Source organism: Sus scrofa, chromosome 15, assembly GCF_000003025.6.
Source record: "Sus scrofa isolate TJ Tabasco breed Duroc chromosome 15, Sscrofa11.1, whole genome shotgun sequence".
Lineage (NCBI taxonomy): Eukaryota > Metazoa > Chordata > Mammalia > Artiodactyla > Suidae > Sus > Sus scrofa.
This window is the reverse complement of record NC_010457.5, coordinates 65,154,321-65,173,265: the sequence shown is the minus strand read 5'-3', so window position 1 is coordinate 65,173,265 and position 18,945 is coordinate 65,154,321. Positions and strand designations below refer to the sequence as shown.

At 37.4% G+C, this 18,945-nt stretch overlaps 1 protein-coding gene across 4 annotated transcripts in view; it reads left to right on the top strand.

Moving 5' to 3' along the window:
- CCDC148 (coiled-coil domain containing 148) overlaps positions 1-18,945 on the top strand; it is a 362,700-nt gene that overhangs the window by 257,806 nt on the left and 85,949 nt on the right. For 2 of the 4 annotated variants that reach the window (XM_021076461.1, XM_021076460.1), the window contains exons 13-14: positions 3,654-3,771; positions 5,830-5,970. In XM_021076461.1, coding sequence (XP_020932120.1) covers positions 3,654-3,771; positions 5,830-5,970 — 259 coding nt within the window. Of the gene's footprint in view, positions 1-3,653; positions 3,772-5,829; positions 5,971-10,609; positions 12,580-18,945 lie in introns of those variants that run through there. The other 2 variants (XM_021076459.1, XR_002339474.1) reach the window with 2 other exon arrangements.

Sequence of the window (18,945 nt, the reverse complement as noted above, 5' to 3'; positions counted from 1 at the left end):
AAATTATAAATACTGAAAATATATGGAAAAAAATTGTTTCACTAGGAATGAGTGAAGGCTATCTCTCCTCTTACTCTTGTCTCTTCCTAGTTGATGTCACCTATCCCATGATCTCGATCCCATGCCATTGATAAAGACCCTTATCTATTTCTCTAGCCCAGATCTTATGACAGCCGGTCTGTGTCTAAACTAAACTTTATTCCTTCTCTTCCCTTTTTCTCTAAGTCCTCAGTTTTAGTGATGGATGCCACTGTTCACCATGCAAGACAGAGACCTTAACCTCTTCCTCTCTCTACCATAAAAAAAACCCAACAAACTATTAAGTCCTCTTTATTCTATTTTCTACATAAATTTTAAATCCATGTCTTCTCCCCAGTTCCTGCCAGCACCCCTGACCTAATTCAGGAAACCATCAACTTGCATCTGGATAATTCTCTGTAGTCTTGCCTCCTTGCAATCCCTTCTCCACATGGCAGGAATTTTCTGGTCACATTTCCCTGATCAAAGCTCTCATGCTTGCAGAGCTCCTACAGTCTGGCCTCCGTTGCCTCCCAGCCTCAGTTCTTGGCACTCCTCACCTTACATTTTTTTCATTTTCACTCATTCCAAATATTTTTCAGTTTTTCAAAAGTACCATGCTCTCCAACCTCTGGGCCTTCATATGCTTTTTTTTCCGCCTAGAACATTCTTTCTTTTACCTCCCTCTCTGATGAATTCCTGCCCCCCCCCCCTTATTTCAGGTCTGCAATTCAGAGCACTTCCTATTGGATGCTCCCCTGAATGCCCCAATTCTGGCAAAGGTGCCTACCCTTTCCCATGGCCTCTGCCCCACTGTCCCATCAGAGCAAGAGTCATCCTGTGTCATAATTGCCTTGGTCATTGTATCTGCATTAGATGGTCAGTTCTATGAGGACAGGAGCACATCCTCCAGTGTGAAATTGCAGCTCCGGTACCTAGCACAGTGCTGGATGCGGAGAGGTGTTCCAAGTTTTGTTGAATAAATGAGGGCGCCTCAAAGTAGAGCATGAGCCAACCTTCTTTACCACTCAAATGCTCAAATGCCTCACTCTCCTTTGCAATCTCTTCCTCACCAGTCGAGGTCCTCTAACTAAAACAATTCTTACTCTTCCGTAAAGTAACCCAAACTTTGTTGCAGACAAAGCAATCTCTACATCCCAAAGGATGAGGAACTTTTCAAAGGTTCTGAGAATTAACATATGGTAATTGTCGAAATCCCAGGGTGTCTTTTAATTGAACCTTCTGAGTAGTTCACTTAGCTTGTACTCAGTGCTTAAATTGAGTAGAACCTCATTAGGGAGATTGTGTCATGCCTTAACGAAGATGGAGGGAATGAGAAATAGAGCTTTCCATGACAGGGAGGCATTGGGAAAAGGAAGAAATCTAGTCTGTGATTCTTGCATCTGTGTATCTGTACTGGCTGCTGAATTGGGAGATGGTGGGAGAACAGCCACAGCTATCAAGGGAGCTTAGGATCTTCCTTTCAAACCTCATTCTGGGTTTTGTACCCTACAAGGAGCTGCTGCCTGCTTCCCTCCTCTCCTTCCCAGAGTTGCTGCTTCAATGCCAACCCCAGAAGCAACCTGGTTTTAAAGTGTTTTCCTCCCCAGGAGCAAATCATTGAGGGAACCACATGACTAACTACCAGGCTCAGCTTCCCCATGCTTTTCTGGGCTTTTCTATCATTGCTCTCCCACTGGCTCTGTTCTCGCCACTCTGAACCCTTCCCCTCTTGGAGCTGTGACTAGGTGGGGGAATCAAGGCACTCAGGGAGCAAAACTGCAGAAGACACCCACTATTAGATGCTGAGCCTGCTGGTGAGTGTCTCCCAGACCCACCCTCATCTTGGCTCTCCTTCGGCTCCACCTTGGCTTCCATGACTTCTGCCCTCTCCAAATCCTGGTCCTCAAGATCCAGCTTAGATGCTGCCTCCTCTGTTAAGCTCTTTCTGAAGCCTACCAGTCTTTCTTACAAACTGGCAAGTAGTCATCTCACCTTCTAATTCTCAGTGGACCTTATTTATACCTCTCTGAAGACATCGCATGCCTCGTTTAGTTCTTAGGCTTGTCTTTTGTCTCTGTTAAACCATAAACTGTTTAAGAGCAGACTTTTTCTCAGTGTGCTGTCCATGACCACCACAGAATTTGGCACACAGTAGGTATTTGTAAGTCAGTGAGGTGAGGAGAGCCATCGGGGGAGAAGAGAGGAGCATAGTGGTTCACTACATGGGGCTGGGAATGGAGTGAGGGTGGGGCGGGGGCTCTGTGGCCAGTCTGCCAGAGTTTGATCTCAGGCTCTTCCACTTACTGTGTGTGAGAACTCAGACAAGTTATAGGATCTGTCTATACCTCCATGGCTTTATCTTTAAAATGGGGTCAATAATGGTACCCCAGGAAGTTCCTTTTTGGCCTAGTGGGTTAAGAATCTGGCATTGCCACAACCTCAGCGCAGGTCACAATAGTGGCACAGGTTTGATTCCTGGCCCAGGGAACTTCCGCATGCCATAGACACGGCCAAATAATAATAATAATAATAATAATAGTGCCTCAACATGGGATCAATAATGGGACCCCCATCATGTGAAGTCTAAATGAACTAAAAACAGGTAAAGCTCTTAGCACAAGACTTGGTGCATAGTGAACACCTCAGTAAATGTCAGGATCCAGAATAAAAAGGGTCTAGTGAAGAGACATCGATAGAAAATGCAGGTGGGCACACTAAGGGCAAAGTACACTTGTGACTTGATGCCATTGAGAAAGTTAATCTAAATTGCCAGTGATGGAAGCTAGAGGCAATGGCCTCCAACTCCCTCGAGAACCCAAGTGCCTACTTTTTTTGAAAAGACATTTTATCTCTGTAATTCAATAGAAGAATAGCTAGGGCAAGAGGGTAGTTAGGAAGGCTGCCCCCCAAAGGCAGCAGAGATGGGCCAAATTTAGGAGTATTAAAACAAGTATTTAAATATCTGCTGATTTTAAGGAGGATGGAAACAGAATGCTAAGGGAAAGTCATGTTTTTGCTGCCATCTACAGTCAAAATGCAATTCTCAAAGTTTCTTAACACACACTCACACACACACACACACACACACACACACACACACACACACATCCACTCAAGGCATTCACGACAAAATGAGTGACAATATAGATAATGTTTGTTTTAAATTCTAGCAATTGTGAAACTTCGGGCATATTATTGTAGTATTTTATTTACTATTCTTTGTAAAATTATGTATATCTAGTCAGTAAGAGAGTCTTTGAACAACTAAAATCATGTTAAAATTTAGAAGAGTGCTGAAAGAACAAAGAGATGGTTGTCAACCCATCTGTTGAGTTGGATTACCTGCAGCTGTGGCAGCTGACAGTTAATACAGTGATTTCAATGAAGAAAGATAAATTGGATTTTACCCCATAGCAGGCCCTGTGACCTGCTATGATTGTTATTAGAATTATTATAAGTTGTATTTTATGTAAGCGTCCTTTATTGCTTTGACATGTGAAATCTGCCAAAAGTAAGTAAAAACCAAAGGACAGTGGTGTCACTTCAGAGATGCCTTCTGTCCCATCCTCCTATCCACAGAATCTGCAACATTATCCTGATGTCCCATCTTCCTTGTGTGTTCTTTTTTAAAGGGTTAAATATAGACAAGAAGTATTGGAAAAGCGTTTGATGGAGAAAAAAGAAGTGGCCCTTCAAGAAGCACTTGAAGAAGAAGAGAGAGAGAGGCGGCTGGAAGCCCTTAGGAAACAGGTGTTTTTAGTTTGGAAATTTTCATGGGCGGTTTAAAAAAAAAAGTTTCTAAGTGCTCTTAATAGAGTTATTACTAGAGCTTAGTTCATGACATCTGCTATATAAAATGTAACTTCTCCAAATTGGGACACCAACCTTCATTCCTGGGGGCAATTAGATTTATATTGAGCCATTTCCAGTTTCTTAGTATATTAAGAGAACTTTATCAGCACCTTGTAAAAAGCTGTCCCAAGATTTAAATACCTCCACATTACCTCCAGTTTAGAAGCCGAAGAGTATCCATTATAGCTGTGAGACTCTACATCCAGCCCAAGGATTTTACTTTCCTCCAAAAAACGTGGAGCTTGAGCAAGATAATCCTCTATAGGGTGGGGACCTCTGTTGCAACCTATCCCACAGTCAGCAAAGGGGTTTAAAACCACTTTTTAAAACTACTGTTTTTGTAGAGACATAAAAGCCTCCCATTTCTCTGGTTCATAAAAGTAGGCAAAAGTTTTGAGAGTATAGTTGATGGCAAAAGCAAGGATTTAAGAACTGGGGAAATGTGATAAAATAGTTTACCTTGGTAATTTTTCAGTTTTTAACCTGAAAGTGATTAGCTCAACTCACAAGCCCTAAAGTCTTCCCTGATTCCATTTCCCAGCTGAAAGGAAATGACTGTTGGGTTTTCCTTCTATGCCGGTGAGGGCAGTGTGGAATCTTGGATAAGAACTTGGCCTCTAGTATCCTTCAAACCTGGTACAACCCAGTTCTCTACTTACTGGCAGAGGAGACTTAGGTCTTGTATTTAATCACCCTAAGCTTCGTTTTCTCCTTCGAAAAATGGGAATAGTAATAATTATAGTCCTGGCCCCACAGGTTTGTAGTAAGGGGCATTAATATTTTTTTAATATTTATAGTATAAAGTCTTCTTCTACATGCTCTCAAGTTTTGCCTCATTTAATTTCTACCACAACCCTATAAAGCAGGTATTATTAATATTACTATTTTATAGAAGATGTAACAGAGGTGGCCTAAAGGTTCCCAAAGTCACATAGATAGTAAATGTCAAACTAGATTCAAATCAAAGAAATCTAGTTAAATGAGACAGTATAGAAGAAGTATAAATGCATACAATTATATCACACTTGGTAAAAAGCTTTGGTCATCTTATATTCAACAAAATTTAAATCATTCATTAACAAATAATGACCATATCCTTCTGGGGACAAAACTTAACATCACTATTACTAAACACATTCTTGTTCAAAATGAAATTTTGATAACTACAGAATCCCTATGATTAGGATTCTTTCCATCTGTGAGCCTCTTGAGAGAGAAAATATATGTGCCCGTTGTCTGTAATCGGTGTTTAGAACTCTAGCATAAGACATTTTGGCTGGGAAACCTATAATAATTAAAGTATGTCAACCCCCCAGTTATGTCATTACAATTTCTAAATGGCATTAAAAAATGCCATTTTCTTAATGCTAATTCTTGACTTTAGGAATTCACAGGCAGGTGTTATTAATGGTGCATATAATTTACAAAATTAGTGGCTTTTTATTAGCATGCAGGTTTGAATGATTTCAATTATCATAAAAGACAAGGGCATTTGGGTTAAAATGACTCTGCAGTTCTTCAGTAGAAGGGGAAACAATGGTTTTTTAACAGTCCCTGGAAATCTAGTTGTTTGGTACAATGGAAACTCACACATATTGCTCACCAATGTCAACACACATGACTTTAACCCATAAATGATATGCTCTGGATTCATCTTAATCAGATGAAACTTTCTAGAAAGCTTTGTGGGGTTGTTGCTATAGCCATAAATAGCTAATGGTTAAAAATTAATGTTTTTTGCTTTTGTTACATCCAGGTGGTTAAATGTACAGATTTTCTATGTAAAATTTCCCTTGGCTTTGGAGCAGAAATTTTAATCTAAATTTAATCATAACGGTAATTGTATAATCTTTAATAAAATTTCTTAAGTTTAGTGGACATTAAGCATTAATAATGTTGCCCAGAAGTATCTGGCTTGTATCTTGTTCCAAGTAGCCACACTTTCTCTTCCTTTAGGTTGCTATTGTTGCTCAATTCGATCCTGTTAGAATGATGTCAGATACAATGGCATCAAAAGCGAGGATGGGTATTGGAATTGAAGAAGAATTTATTCTCCAAAAGCCACTCTTCACATTGAATACATACAATGAACAGCAGGTAATTATGAAAATTAGCACGATTGATGCAAAAGCTGTGATAATGCTAAGAACTGTAGAAGTGTGTGTTTGGTTTACAAATTATTTTCAATATTTACACTTAAATAACATGCATATTAGCATAATTTTTATTTCTATATGATAACACATAATTACTGAAAAATTCTTAATATTATAAAATAGTTCTTAGGTAACCATAGCACAAAGTATTTTATCTGAAAAGGTTATGAATCTGTCATTGAAAATTATTTTAATCTAAAAAATAATTTTATAAAATTTTACTTCCAAGTTGTGTTAATATTGTATTTTTAAATATTTATCATATTCAGAATTTGTTTAAATGAATAACATAAATTCTCTTAAAGAAACAACTGATGATACTCATAAGACAAAGTAGAGGGAAGCTTTCTGAAATTTGAAATGAACACAGACTTCTGTGGTACAGCAGGTTGAGCATCTGACAGCAGCTGGCGGGTCACTGCAGAGGCCTGAGTTGGATCCCCAGCCTGGCATGGGTCTCAGCTGCTGCTCAAATTCAATCCCTGACCTGGGAATTTCAATGTGCCACCATTGCGGCCATTTAAAAAAAAAAAAAAAAAAAAAAAGGGTGTTCCCACTGTGCCTCAGCAGGTTAAGAACCCGACTAGTATCCATGAGGATGTGGAGTCAATCCCTGGCCTTGATCAGTGGGTTAAGGATCTGGTGTTGCCATGAGCTGTGGTGTAGATTGCAGATGCTGCTCGGATCCCCTATAGCTGTGGCTGTGGTGTAAGCGGGCAACCACAATTCCAATTAAACTCCTAGCCCAGAAACTTCCTTTTGCCGCTGTTGTGGCCCTAAAGAAAAAAAAATGAACAGAAGATAATATATCAGAGCTAATGATAAAACTTTTGCTGTGGAAAAAGGTATTAAGAGGTCATTTAACTAATTCTAAGAACTTCTGAATCATTTAATCTGTTTCTATAACTGAGAAGGCATTTTTTTAGTCTCTTTAGACGTATGGGTGGAAGAGAAGAAGCCAGATCACATGAATGAACGGATATCACTGAAGTTATAGGAGAAAGTAATTCACTTTGCAGATCTAAGAAAAGCTCCATGCTTATTCAATTAATTTATAAAGCAGGAAACATTGTCCATTCACTCAGTGACAAATAAATTGAGTCACCTTCTACTATGTGCAGCATACTTTGCTAGGGGATAAAAAGACGAACAGTTTGGGAGTTCGTCTTTTTATGGCCGTTGTGGCTCAGTGGTTACAAACCCAACTAGGATCCATGAGGATGTGAAGTCAATCCCTGGCCTTGCTCAGTGGATCTGGGATCTGGCAATGCCATGAACTGTGAAGTGGGTCGCAGATGTGGCTGAGATCCTTCATGGCTGTGGCTGGTAGCTATAGCTCAGCCCTCAAAAAACAAAACAAAACAAAAGAAAAATTCACATATTAATTAAACAAATAGTTAGGGAGCATATACTATATCTGGCACTCAGCCAGGTACCAGGGCTGCATCTGGACCAAAACAAACTTGTTCTATTCAGAGGAAGTGAGCAGGGGAGTGGATTGGGAAGGAAGGTAGCACACAGGAGAACAATGCCTGTAGGGTGAGATCACCCCTATAATGGGGACGAAGGACTGCATGGCAGAAGGAGGGGAGTAGATGGGCAAGCCTGAATGGGAAGTCAGAGAAAGTAGAAACAACAAAACTCTATCTTAGTTGAGGAATTTTGGCAGCAGTAACTGAATTCATTCCAAATGATTTAAGCTAAAACCAACAGCAAAAATAGATTGGGGGGTGGGTGGGCTAGGGAGAAGGATTAATTAGAAAATGCATGAGTATCTCTAGAAGCCAAAGCCAGGAGGGCAGCGGAGCTGGCAAAGAATTGAAGTCAGAAGCTGGAAAGCTTTCAGGTAGCTAAGTGATGAAGTAAAGTTTTCACCAAGCAGAAAAGGGTGGAAAGAGGCGCTTACCAGTATGTCCTCAATGTAAGGTACATGGTAAGGGGGATGCTGGAAGATGAGACTGGAAGCATAAGTTCCGGTCAGACCAAAAAGTACAGTAGATCTTACTTGCTGAGACTTTTGACCTTTATCCTGTGAGCAGAGGTGAGACTGAACCAGGCGAATTGTATAACCAGATTTATGTTATAGCAACATGTCCTGAATAGAAGGTTGGTGGAGGTAGGATCAGGTCCTTTTAAGATGGTGGAGCCCTCGTAGCAGTGGGGTGGAGTGGAATAGGATGGAGCAAAGGGATGAGGGGTGGGGGGCATGGAAGGCTCTGGCTAAGAGGAGGAGGGGATAATGAAAGTGAGGGTGATTCTAAACTAGGCAGCTCATGATACTGAAAAGAGCCTGCCTTTTGGATTCAAATCCACATCCACTGTTTACTGGCTGTGTGAACTTGTGTAAGCTATTAACATCCCATGTCTTGTTTACTTCTTCTGTAAAATAATAATTTACAAGGTTCTTGTGAGCATTAGGATGATAAATGTCAGTTGTCTAGAATTTTGTCTGGCACCTAGTAGTAATTCAGTAAATGATCATCATTATGTGGTGCTGCCATTAACCATATAAGAATGCAGAAAGAGGAGTTCCCGTTGTGGCGCAGTGGTTAACGAATCCAACTAGGAACCATGAGGTTGCAGGTTCGGTCCTGCCCTTGCTCAGTGGGTTAAGGATCTGGCGTTGCCGTGAGCTGTGGTGTAGGTTGCAGACGCGGCTCGGATCCCGTGTTGCTGTGGCTTTGGCGTAGCCTGGTGGCTACAGCTCTGATTCGACCCCTAGCCTGGGAACCTCCATATGCCGCGTGAGCGGCCCAAGAAATAGCTAAAAAGACAAAAAAAAAAAAAAAAAGAATGCAGAAAGAAAATCAGACTTAGGGGAGAGAGTATTTGTTTTGTTCATGTCAAGTTTTAGGTGAAGGTTTCTAATACATGCTTCCAAAAAACTGATCCCCCCCGGAGAGGGGATTTGGGGGAATGGAGGTCAGCATGTGAGAGAGAGCTTCATAAATACTTGATACCTATTGGAAAATATTATGTAATGAAAATATTTTAAACCTCACAACTCTGGAGATAATCAGGGTGTCAAAACAGCACGCAGGTGGAAGAGCAGAACTCCTTGGAAGTGGATGAGAGTAACCAGGGAGACTCTTTGGGAAAAAAGAGGAGACACCTAGGTCTAAGGCTCAAATTTGCTGCTTTTCAGACACAAATCTCTGTATTATTGTTGACTTAACTGCATCGTTGTCCCTAGTCCCTGTATCTTATCATTTGCCAAGTTCTATTGATTCTTCCATTCGTGGTGTTTCAGACAGCCAGTTTTAGGCATATATTACTTCATGTCTAGACAATCACAATAGACTCTTAAGCACTCCTCCTGCCTCCATCTCCTCTTTCCCTGCCACCTTAATTCACCCTGAACTTACAATCAGATGTGTCTTAGACAGTGACAATGATTCTATTAGTTCCATGCTAAAAACAGAAACACAAGCTCAGTAGCTCTCCAGACTCCTTGGCATAGGCTTTCAATCCTTTAAAATTCAAGTCCCAGTCTTCACAGTGTCCTTTACCAGCAATCCCCAATGGTAAGTACTCTACTCAAATTCCCCTGATCCCAAATTGACCTATTTCCTCTCTAAATTTGCATGTACCTTCCTTCTTGCTTGATCTCTCTTCCTTTCCCCCAACCCTTGGCTTTATAGAAGAATAAGTTGGACTTTACAGTTAGCTCCAGTGGTCTTCCTTGCCTGAGACCATCCTGGTCTCATCGGCACCAAGAGATGTGCCTACTCTTGGAGCAGGTTGCCACGAACTGTAGTTATCTGTTCACATTCTTATTACGTCTATTAGTTTAAGAACTCCTTGAAGGAGGGGCTGCCTTCAACAGCTTATTATTCCATCCTCTAGGGGGACTTTGAGTTCATGTAAAATGCTTCATTAGCTGAAATCCATATGCGGCCACCTTCTTATCATTGCAAACTGTGTCTGTTGACATTAATATTCATGGAAGGAGGAATAAGGTCCAATCAGCTATAAATGAAAACAGAAATTGAACTACTCATATGTCTATTCCCACTTAGAATCAGATTGATGAAAGCATTTTCTAGTTCTGCTTGAAATAGAAATCCGGCCTTGGAAGAAAAGTTCTATTGATTTTGTTTCTCAAGTCGTGGCCATGTGTTTGAACTTAATTTACATATTGCCAAATGATGGAGAAATGAAAATGTCTGCTTCAAAACTGATGTACAAGGTTGTGGTTTAGGTTTATTTTAATCAATGGTTGTTTATATTTTATAACCTCAGCTATCAATAAATAAGTCAATGATAATACTGAAAGTAAGCTTCTTTTTATCCCATCTTTTAATAAATTTAATGTTTTTTATTGTGACTAATCTAGTATACAATATTCAATACATCTTATGTTGGAAAGCACCAACATACTGGAACGTGATAATGTCAGAAAGGTTTGGCTATTTTCAGTAAAAATGACAAGAATGTAGTCACTGCATACACAAAATTTATTGTCATCTAGTCATCTATCCAGCAAAAACAAATTATGCAGCTTGGGATAATATGGAACTAAATGATAAAATTTACTTCTATGAGTTGCTATTTATTTAAATTGTATTTTATTTCTACAGATAATTTCTGACCCCAGACTTCGTTTTGAGTTAGCACTTCGAGAAGCTGGACTTCATAAAACATTTTATGCCAAACAGCTATTACCTAAAATCAGTCCTCAAAAACCTCCGAGAAAGGATATGGAGTCTACTATATTTAAAATCTAGGGTTCAAGCTCAAATCCTATTATACATAAGCAAGATTTTTCTTTGACTACATTTATGTAGATAACAATAATTACTACTTTCTAAAAATTTTTTAAAATTTCGGACCTAAAAATCATAGCATCTATTAAACAACTTTGTCTTTCTTTTATGATTCTTAGAATTTTATGGACTATTTCTGATATCTCTGTTATGTTCAATAGTACTAAATTCTCCCAAGACTGCAGAACTTAATTATGATACATATGGTACATATATTATTTAGTAAATTGCATTTTGGAGGTTGCATTATCCCATGAAAAGAGCTCAAAAAAGCCATTTGCAAGAATAACAATTTATGTGGCTGCTACCTGTTAATGTACATTTCTGCTTGTTATTTTCAGAATTTGACTTTTTAATTATAGAGGTTTCATTACCATTAATTCTTCTAATATTTCTTGATTATTATAAGAGGAGACTCAACCTTTTTTTAAATTTAGAAGCCAATTTGGTTTACCATGTTTACTGCAAACCAATCAGCCAAACAATTTCATTTTGCAAATTAGCCTGTAAGAATAAATTAGAAATTAGCAGTAGCATTTCAAGCATAGGGATATCTGTTTTGACTTGGAAAAACTGTATTTGTGTGGTGGTTTGGAAGGAATGTCTTAAAATTTAGAATGCTGTTAAATTTTCTGTATTATCTATTAAATATCTAGATGACTTTATAGAAAGTTTTTCAAATAAAACTCAAGCATAAATTTTTTACTATTTCTAAACAATTACACAAATATTGAGTAGCTGGTGATACACAGCAGGAGGTAGTGACACTATTTTGAGAACATAGAGTTGATACTTATAACTATGATGAAAATATTAGTTAAGATTTGGGCAGCAGCCTAGATATTGGCTATACCCAGACTCAGACCTTATTCATTTCTTTGTTTTTAAAAACAGTGTTAATAGTTACCATTCATAGAGCACAAACTCTGTAATTCTCACCATGTATGTCCTTTAAATGTAATGTCTGACATGACCATCATAACAACTGTATGTGATTGTCATCCTTATTTTACAGATAAGGAAATAGATTCAGAAAAGTTAAGTAACATGCCCTAGACCCGTTGTTTTTCAAACCATGGACTTGGTAGCTTAGTACAAATTTATTATCTTATTATTCTGAGGTCAGATGTCTGGATTGGGTCTCAGTGGACTAAAATCAAGATGTCAACGGCTGCATTTCCATCTGGAGACTCTAGTGGAAAATGTGTTTCTATGCCTTTTCTAACTTCTAGAGGCTGCCCACATTTCTTAGCAAGAATGTTAGAATAAGCTATCAGTCATTTACATTATCTACCATTTTACACACAGCACACAGTCTTAGAATGAAATACCAATGTGATAAAAATGAGAGTAACTTTAAATGTTTATGTACTTTCTATTCCTTTTGTTATAGACGTACTTATCTATATTATCAAGGATTAGACAAATACTATATTTTCTCTCTTTTAGCTCTAATTTAATCTTAGTTCTTAAATATATATTTACTGATTGACAGTAATCTTTATATCAGTGTCTTTTCATTTACGTTGCCTGTTTTGTAGAAAACTCTTCAGGTATTTCTCATGGAAATGATATATTCTGAATTCTTGAATGTTGGTAACAGTTTGTCAGATCTTATAGTTGAAAAGATACAACTAGGTATAAAATATCTTATTTACATTTTCTTTCCTTAGCATAAAATGATAAAAGGCTGTTTAAAAGTCTAGTTATAATCTGATTTTATTTCCTTGATGATTACTTGCTCCTTTGCCTGTTTTTACCAAGTTTTTTTTTTTTTTGGTCTTTTGAGGGCTGCATCCAGCATATGGAGTTTTTTTTTTTTTTTTTTTTTTTTTTTTGGTCTTTTGAGGGCTGCATCCACAGCATATGGAGGTTCCCAGGGTATGGGTCCAGTTGGAGCTGTAGCCACCAACCTATGCCACAGCCACAGCAATGTGGGATCCGAGCTGCTTCTGCAACCTACACCACAGCTCACCGCAACACCAGATCCTCAACCTACTGAGCAAAGCCAGGGATTGAATCTGCATCCTCATGGTTACTAGTCAGTTTTGTTTCCTCTGAGCCATGATGGGAACTCCTGGACTTTATCTTGATGTTGGCCATTCTGGGTCAGTATATCCAGTTGGTAGTATTTCCTTTCACAATATAAATTCAGTTTCACTTCAAAATATTTTTTAAATTATGTTATAGTATTTTTATGTTCTCTTTTTATTTTTCCCCCCAGAGACTCTTGTTATGCTACTATGCTATGTCAGATTTTCTTTGCTTATAGTCTTTGTCACTTTTTTTTTGAGTCCTTTTGATCTTTTTTCCAGGTTTTTAAAAACTTTTTTATTTCATTTGGAAATAATTTCAAACATTCACATTTATTGTACAACCATCACCACTATCCGTCTCCATCTTTTTCATCACCCCAAAGTGAAATTTTGTGCTCATTAAACAAAAACTCTCTACTCCTTCCCCCTAGTCCCTGGTAACCACTATTCTACTTTCTGTTTCTGTGGATATGCCTATTTTTGATACTTCATATAAATCAAATTATATAGTATTTGTCCTTTTATGAATGGCTTATTTCACTTATGATCATGGTCTCAAAGTTTATCCACATTTTAGTATGTATCAGAATTTCATTCCTTTTTAAGGCCAAATATATGTATCACTTTTTTAAAACCACATTTTATTAATCTCTCAGTGAACATTTGGGTTGTTTCCACCTTTGGCTATTGTGAATAAGACTGCTAAGAACATTTGTGTAGAAATATCTGTTCACATCCTCACTTTAAATTATCTTGAATATATACTCAGGAGTGGAGTCACTGAATAATATGGTAATTCTCTCTCATTTCTCGAGGAGCAGTCAAACTGTTTTCCACAGCAGCTATATCATTTTACATTCCCAACAGCAATTGACAAGGGTTCAAATTTCTCATATCCTCTCGAACACTTGCTGTTTTCTATTTTTTTCCAGTGGTTTTGTTTTTGTTTTTAACAGCCATCTTAATGGGTGTAAATTGGTATCTTATTGTGGTTTTGATTCGGATTTACCTAATGATTAGTGATGTTGAGCATCTTTTTGTGTGTTCATTAGTGATTTGTAAGTCTTTGTTGGAGAAATATCCATTAAGCCCCTTGGACTGTTGAATTATTGGTTTGTTGTTGTTGAGTTGTAGAAGATAGTTATATATTCCAGGTATTAATCACTTATCAGATATATGATTTGCAAATATTTTCTCCCATTCCATGGGCTGACATATCACTCTATTGATAATGTCCGTGGATGCACAGAAACTTTACATTTTGATAAAGTCCAATTTTTGTATTATTTTCTTGTCTGTGCTTTGGGTGTCACATCAAAGAAATCATTGTCATATCCAACATCATGAACTTTTCACCCATGTTTTCTTCTAGGAGTTTTATAGTTTTAGCACCTCTGTTTATGTATTTGATCCAATTTGAGTTAATTTTTGTGTATGGTATAATGTAAGAGACCAACTTCATTCCTTTGCATGTAAACATCCAGTTTTCTCGCCACCATTTCTTGAAAAGATTGTTCTTTCCCTATTGTATGGTTTTGGCACTCTTATAGCAAATCATTTAACCATATATGCAAGGGTTTATTTCCTGGCTCTCCTATTCTATTCCATTTGTCCATATATCTGTCTTTTGCCAGTACTGCACTGTTTTGATTACTATAGCTTTCACTATATTTTGAAATCAGGTAGTGTGAGGCCTCTAACTTTGTTCTTTGTTTTGAAAGTTGTTTTGACTATTCAGGGTCCTTTGAAATTCCATATGAATTTTATGAATTTTTTAAATCTGCAAAAAATACAGAAATTTTCATGGGGATTGCATTGTCTATAGTTCTTTGAGCAGTAATGACATCTTAACAGTGTCTTCCAATCCATGAACACAGGATGTACTTCCATTTATGTGTGCCTTCTTTATTCCCTTCACTAAGGTTATGTAGTTTTCATTGTATGAGTCTTTCACCTTCTTGGTTAATTCCTAAGTATTTCATTCTTTTTTGGTGCTATTGTAAATGGAATTATTTTCTTAATTTCCTTTTTGGATTGTTCACTGTTTATAGACATGTACTGGATTTTTATGTGTTGATTTTGTGTATTGAAACTTTGGCGAATTAATTTACTAGTTCCAACAGATTTTTTGTTGTTGTTGAATCTTTAGGGTTTTCTACATATAAGATCATGTCATCTGAAAACAGATTATTTTCCTTATTTCTTTCCAATTTTGATACCTTTCTTTGTTTTTCTTGCCCGATTGCCCTGGCTAGAACTTCCAATACTATGTTGAGTACAGTAGAGAAAATGGGCATCCTTGTTTCATACTTGATCTTAAGAAAAAAGCTTTCAGTTTTTCAATATTAAGTATGACGTTAACTGTGGGTTTTTTCATATATTTGTTTATTGCGTTGGGGGAGTTTCCTTCTTTCTGTTGAGTGTTTTTATGGTGAAAGGGTGATGAATTCTGTCTCATGCTTTTACAGCATCAATTGAGACAATTTTGTAGTTTTTCTTCCTTCATTCTGTTAATGTGATATATTACATAGATTGATTTTGAAATGTTGAACCATCTTTGCATTACAGGAATAAATCCAACTTTATTGTGTTAGTGTATAATCCTTTTAATATGCTGCTGAATCCAGTTTGCTAGTATTTTGTTGAAGATGACATCAACAGTTTTGAAAAATAATCTTATTTTTTAAAAGTAGAAAGTTCTTCATTTCGAGTCTTTTTAATTTTAATTTTTTTCTATTTCTTAGATTCTATTTTCCTTAAGGACTCATCTATTATATTTTTCATTTATTTGTTCCTTTGAGTTAATCTCATTTCTGGAATGTTTGTTTTTATTTTTCCTGAGAATATATCACCTAATTTCTTAAGTTTTCCTAATTCTGATTAATGTTCATTCATATTTTTTTCCTATATTAACTTTTAAGCTGAATTTTAATCTCTTTTGTAGTGATGTCTTTCTGGTATTCATTCCTTTTCTGTAGGGATGTTATTCTGCTTCATAATCTGTTTTTTCACGTTAATGTCAAGATTCGATCCTTTTATTTGCTCATTTATACTTGAATTTAGTTTATTTTAACTTTTCGATGTAGTTGTGACTTAAGATAGCTCTTCTAAACTTCACAGTTCTACAGTTTTCTCTTTTGTTATATTTGTGCAGTGTTCAACCAAGTTGACAGCTTATTTAATGGAAACATGTCTTCCCCTACTTTTATCTGGACCTGCTATTTCCTTTGCCTCTGTTGACTCTATGCCACTCAATTCTGGGTTCTCTCTGCAGAAGTTTCTCATTATTGTGTAGCTTTGTCCTAGAAGTAAATTTTGACTTATTAGTCAGGGAGTTCATGGGGCCTAGACTTCTCTGGCCAACTCCTGAACTTATTTATTATCAGAGAATGCAAAACTCCTCTCAGTTCCAACTGAAGTTTCCAGTGAATACTTCTTGGCTCTTTTAGGGTTCTCAAGTCCATCTGATATCCTTTGATTTCCTCTGTCATGCAAAGATGGTACACTCACACCTTACAACTGTCAGTGACTACTTCTTACTCCTTCACATTTTGCAGTATATAGCAATACCTTATCATCTGCTATTGAAGATTATCCTCATGACTTTTAGCTTTGTTATCCTATTTGCTTTTTTTTTTTTTTACAGGCAAATTTGAAGATATTCAAACACTTTACCACCTCTGCTATCACCTTCCCAGAATCTCTTCAAAATTAACTCTTGATCCTACTTGCCTTTCTTGAACTAAACATGTTCCTCTCATAAGCCCATCCCATCAAAATAATAGTTCTAACATCCACCGCATTATGCAAATCTGAAATCTGGGTGTCACTCATGATGCCATGCTCCCTTCTCTCGCTTGTAATACCTAATCTATCAAGACCTATTGCCTTTCTAGCTCCAACACTGAAACCATACTGCCAGTGCAGGATATTTGCCATTATTTGTGGTTTCCCAGCCATGCCATCTCACAGTTGGGGACTATCCCACATTATGTATTCATCTCCCATAGTAGAAGCTAGATATTAAATTTCCCCAACCTCTAATGTTATATTGTTCAGCAATGAAATACTGAAATTGAGACTTCGTTGATAAGAGAGCTACATGAGAAAACAAGAATCCACTTTCTGGCAAGGGTGGTAGTGGAAACTTTCAGCTTGGGTTAAAAGAGTTACATAGCTCATACCTCATTTTATTGTGCTTTGCTTTATTATGCTTCACAAATATTGTATTTTTTTTACAAATGGAAGCTTTGTGGAAACCCCGTGTCAAGCAAATGTATTGACATGATTTTTACAGTAATATTTGTTTGCTTCGTGTCTTGGCTTCACATTTTGGTAACTCTCATGCTATTTCAAATTTTTAATTATTTGTTATGGTGATCTGTGATTAGTGATCTTTGATCACTATTGTAATTGTTTTGGGGGTACCACTAACTGCACCCTTATGATACGGCAAACTTAATTGATGACTGTTGTGAGTGTTCTGACTGCTCTGCCAACCAGCCATTACCCACCTCTCTCCCTGTCCTCAGGCCTTCCTATTCCCTGGAAGGCACCTATGCTCACCACTATACCACCAGCGCTGTCAGTCCTCCCTATTCCCTGTAACATGATAATTTTGACCCTAAGCCTCTTAAGTGTTCAGTGAAAGAAAGAATCACATATCTCTCACTTTAAATAAAAAAAAAAAAAAACCTAGAAATGATTAAGCTTAGTGTGGAAGGCACATCAAAAGCCAAGACAGGCTGAAAACTAGGCCTCCTGTATCAAACAGTTAGCCAAGTTGTGAACACAAAGACAAGTTCTTGAAGAAAATTAAAAGTGCTACTCCAGTGAACACATGAATGGTAAGAAAGTAAAACAATTTATTGCTGATATGGAAAAAGTTTGAGTGCTTTGGATGGAAGATCAAACTAGGCACGACATTCCCTTAAGCCAAAACCTAATCCATAGAATTCACTAATTCTGTGAAGGCTAAGAGAGGTGAGGAAGTTGCAAAAGAAAAGTTTGAAGCCAGCAGAGATTCATTCATGAGGTTTAAGAAAAGAAGCGCTTTCTGTAATATAAAAGTGCAAGGTGAAGGAGCAAGTACTGATATAGAAGCTGCAACAAGTTTTCCAGGAGATCTTGCTAAAATCATTAGTTAAGATGTCACCAAACCAGGTCCACTTGCCAGATGTGAAGCAAGCCAGATGTAGATACACTGAGGTTTATAGCCAAGAAAGTATTCACAAGGCAGCCAAATGAGGAGATGGGAGAACAAGTTTCATATCTGCCTGAGGGGGGTTGTGGGATTTATGGGATAAGCAGGGTGGTCTCAGACATGGAGAAATGTGATTGGAGGTAGGGAAAATGATGAAGTAATCAGTGTTCTGCACATGTTCATCTTGTTTACCTGTTTCTGCATATTCAAAATAGAGATGCTCAGCATGGTCTGAGCATGGAGTTTTCTAGCCCTCTAATGTCAAAAGGCCGTATTAAACATCTGGGGAGGCCCAGTTTTAAAGTCAGTAGTCCCATACAGCCCCCTGCCAGCTCACATTGGGCAGGAGTTCTCTCCAAGTTCTTATAAAACAACTAGGCTGATAGAGAATAGACTTGTGGTTGCCAAGGGGAAGAGGGGAGGAAATGAAAGGTCTGGGAGTTTGAGGTTAGTGGATACAAAGTATTACATTTAGAATGGATAAGCAATGAGGTATAGCACAGGGAACTATATCCAAGCTCTTGGAATAGACCATGATAGAAGATAACATGAGAAAAAATATATATGTATATGAATGACTGGGTCACTTTGCTTTACAGCAGAAATTGGCACAACATTGTAAATCAACTATAAAACATTTAAAAAAAAACTGGGTTGTATGAAGCTAGGAAGATATGTAATTTAAGATAGGAAAAGAGAAAGAAGAAAGAAATACTAAAGTGAACTTAAGACAGTTTATAAGCAAAGGGGTTTTTACAAGCTGATCCCTTATCTATTGTTCTGTAAGACAAGTTCAAGAATTTCTATTATAAGCCTCTGTTAACTCTCTGGGGCATGGTTTCAGTGGATACCCTAAAAAAATAAGAGATTTTAAACATAGATGAAACAGTCTTTTATTGGAAGAAGATGCT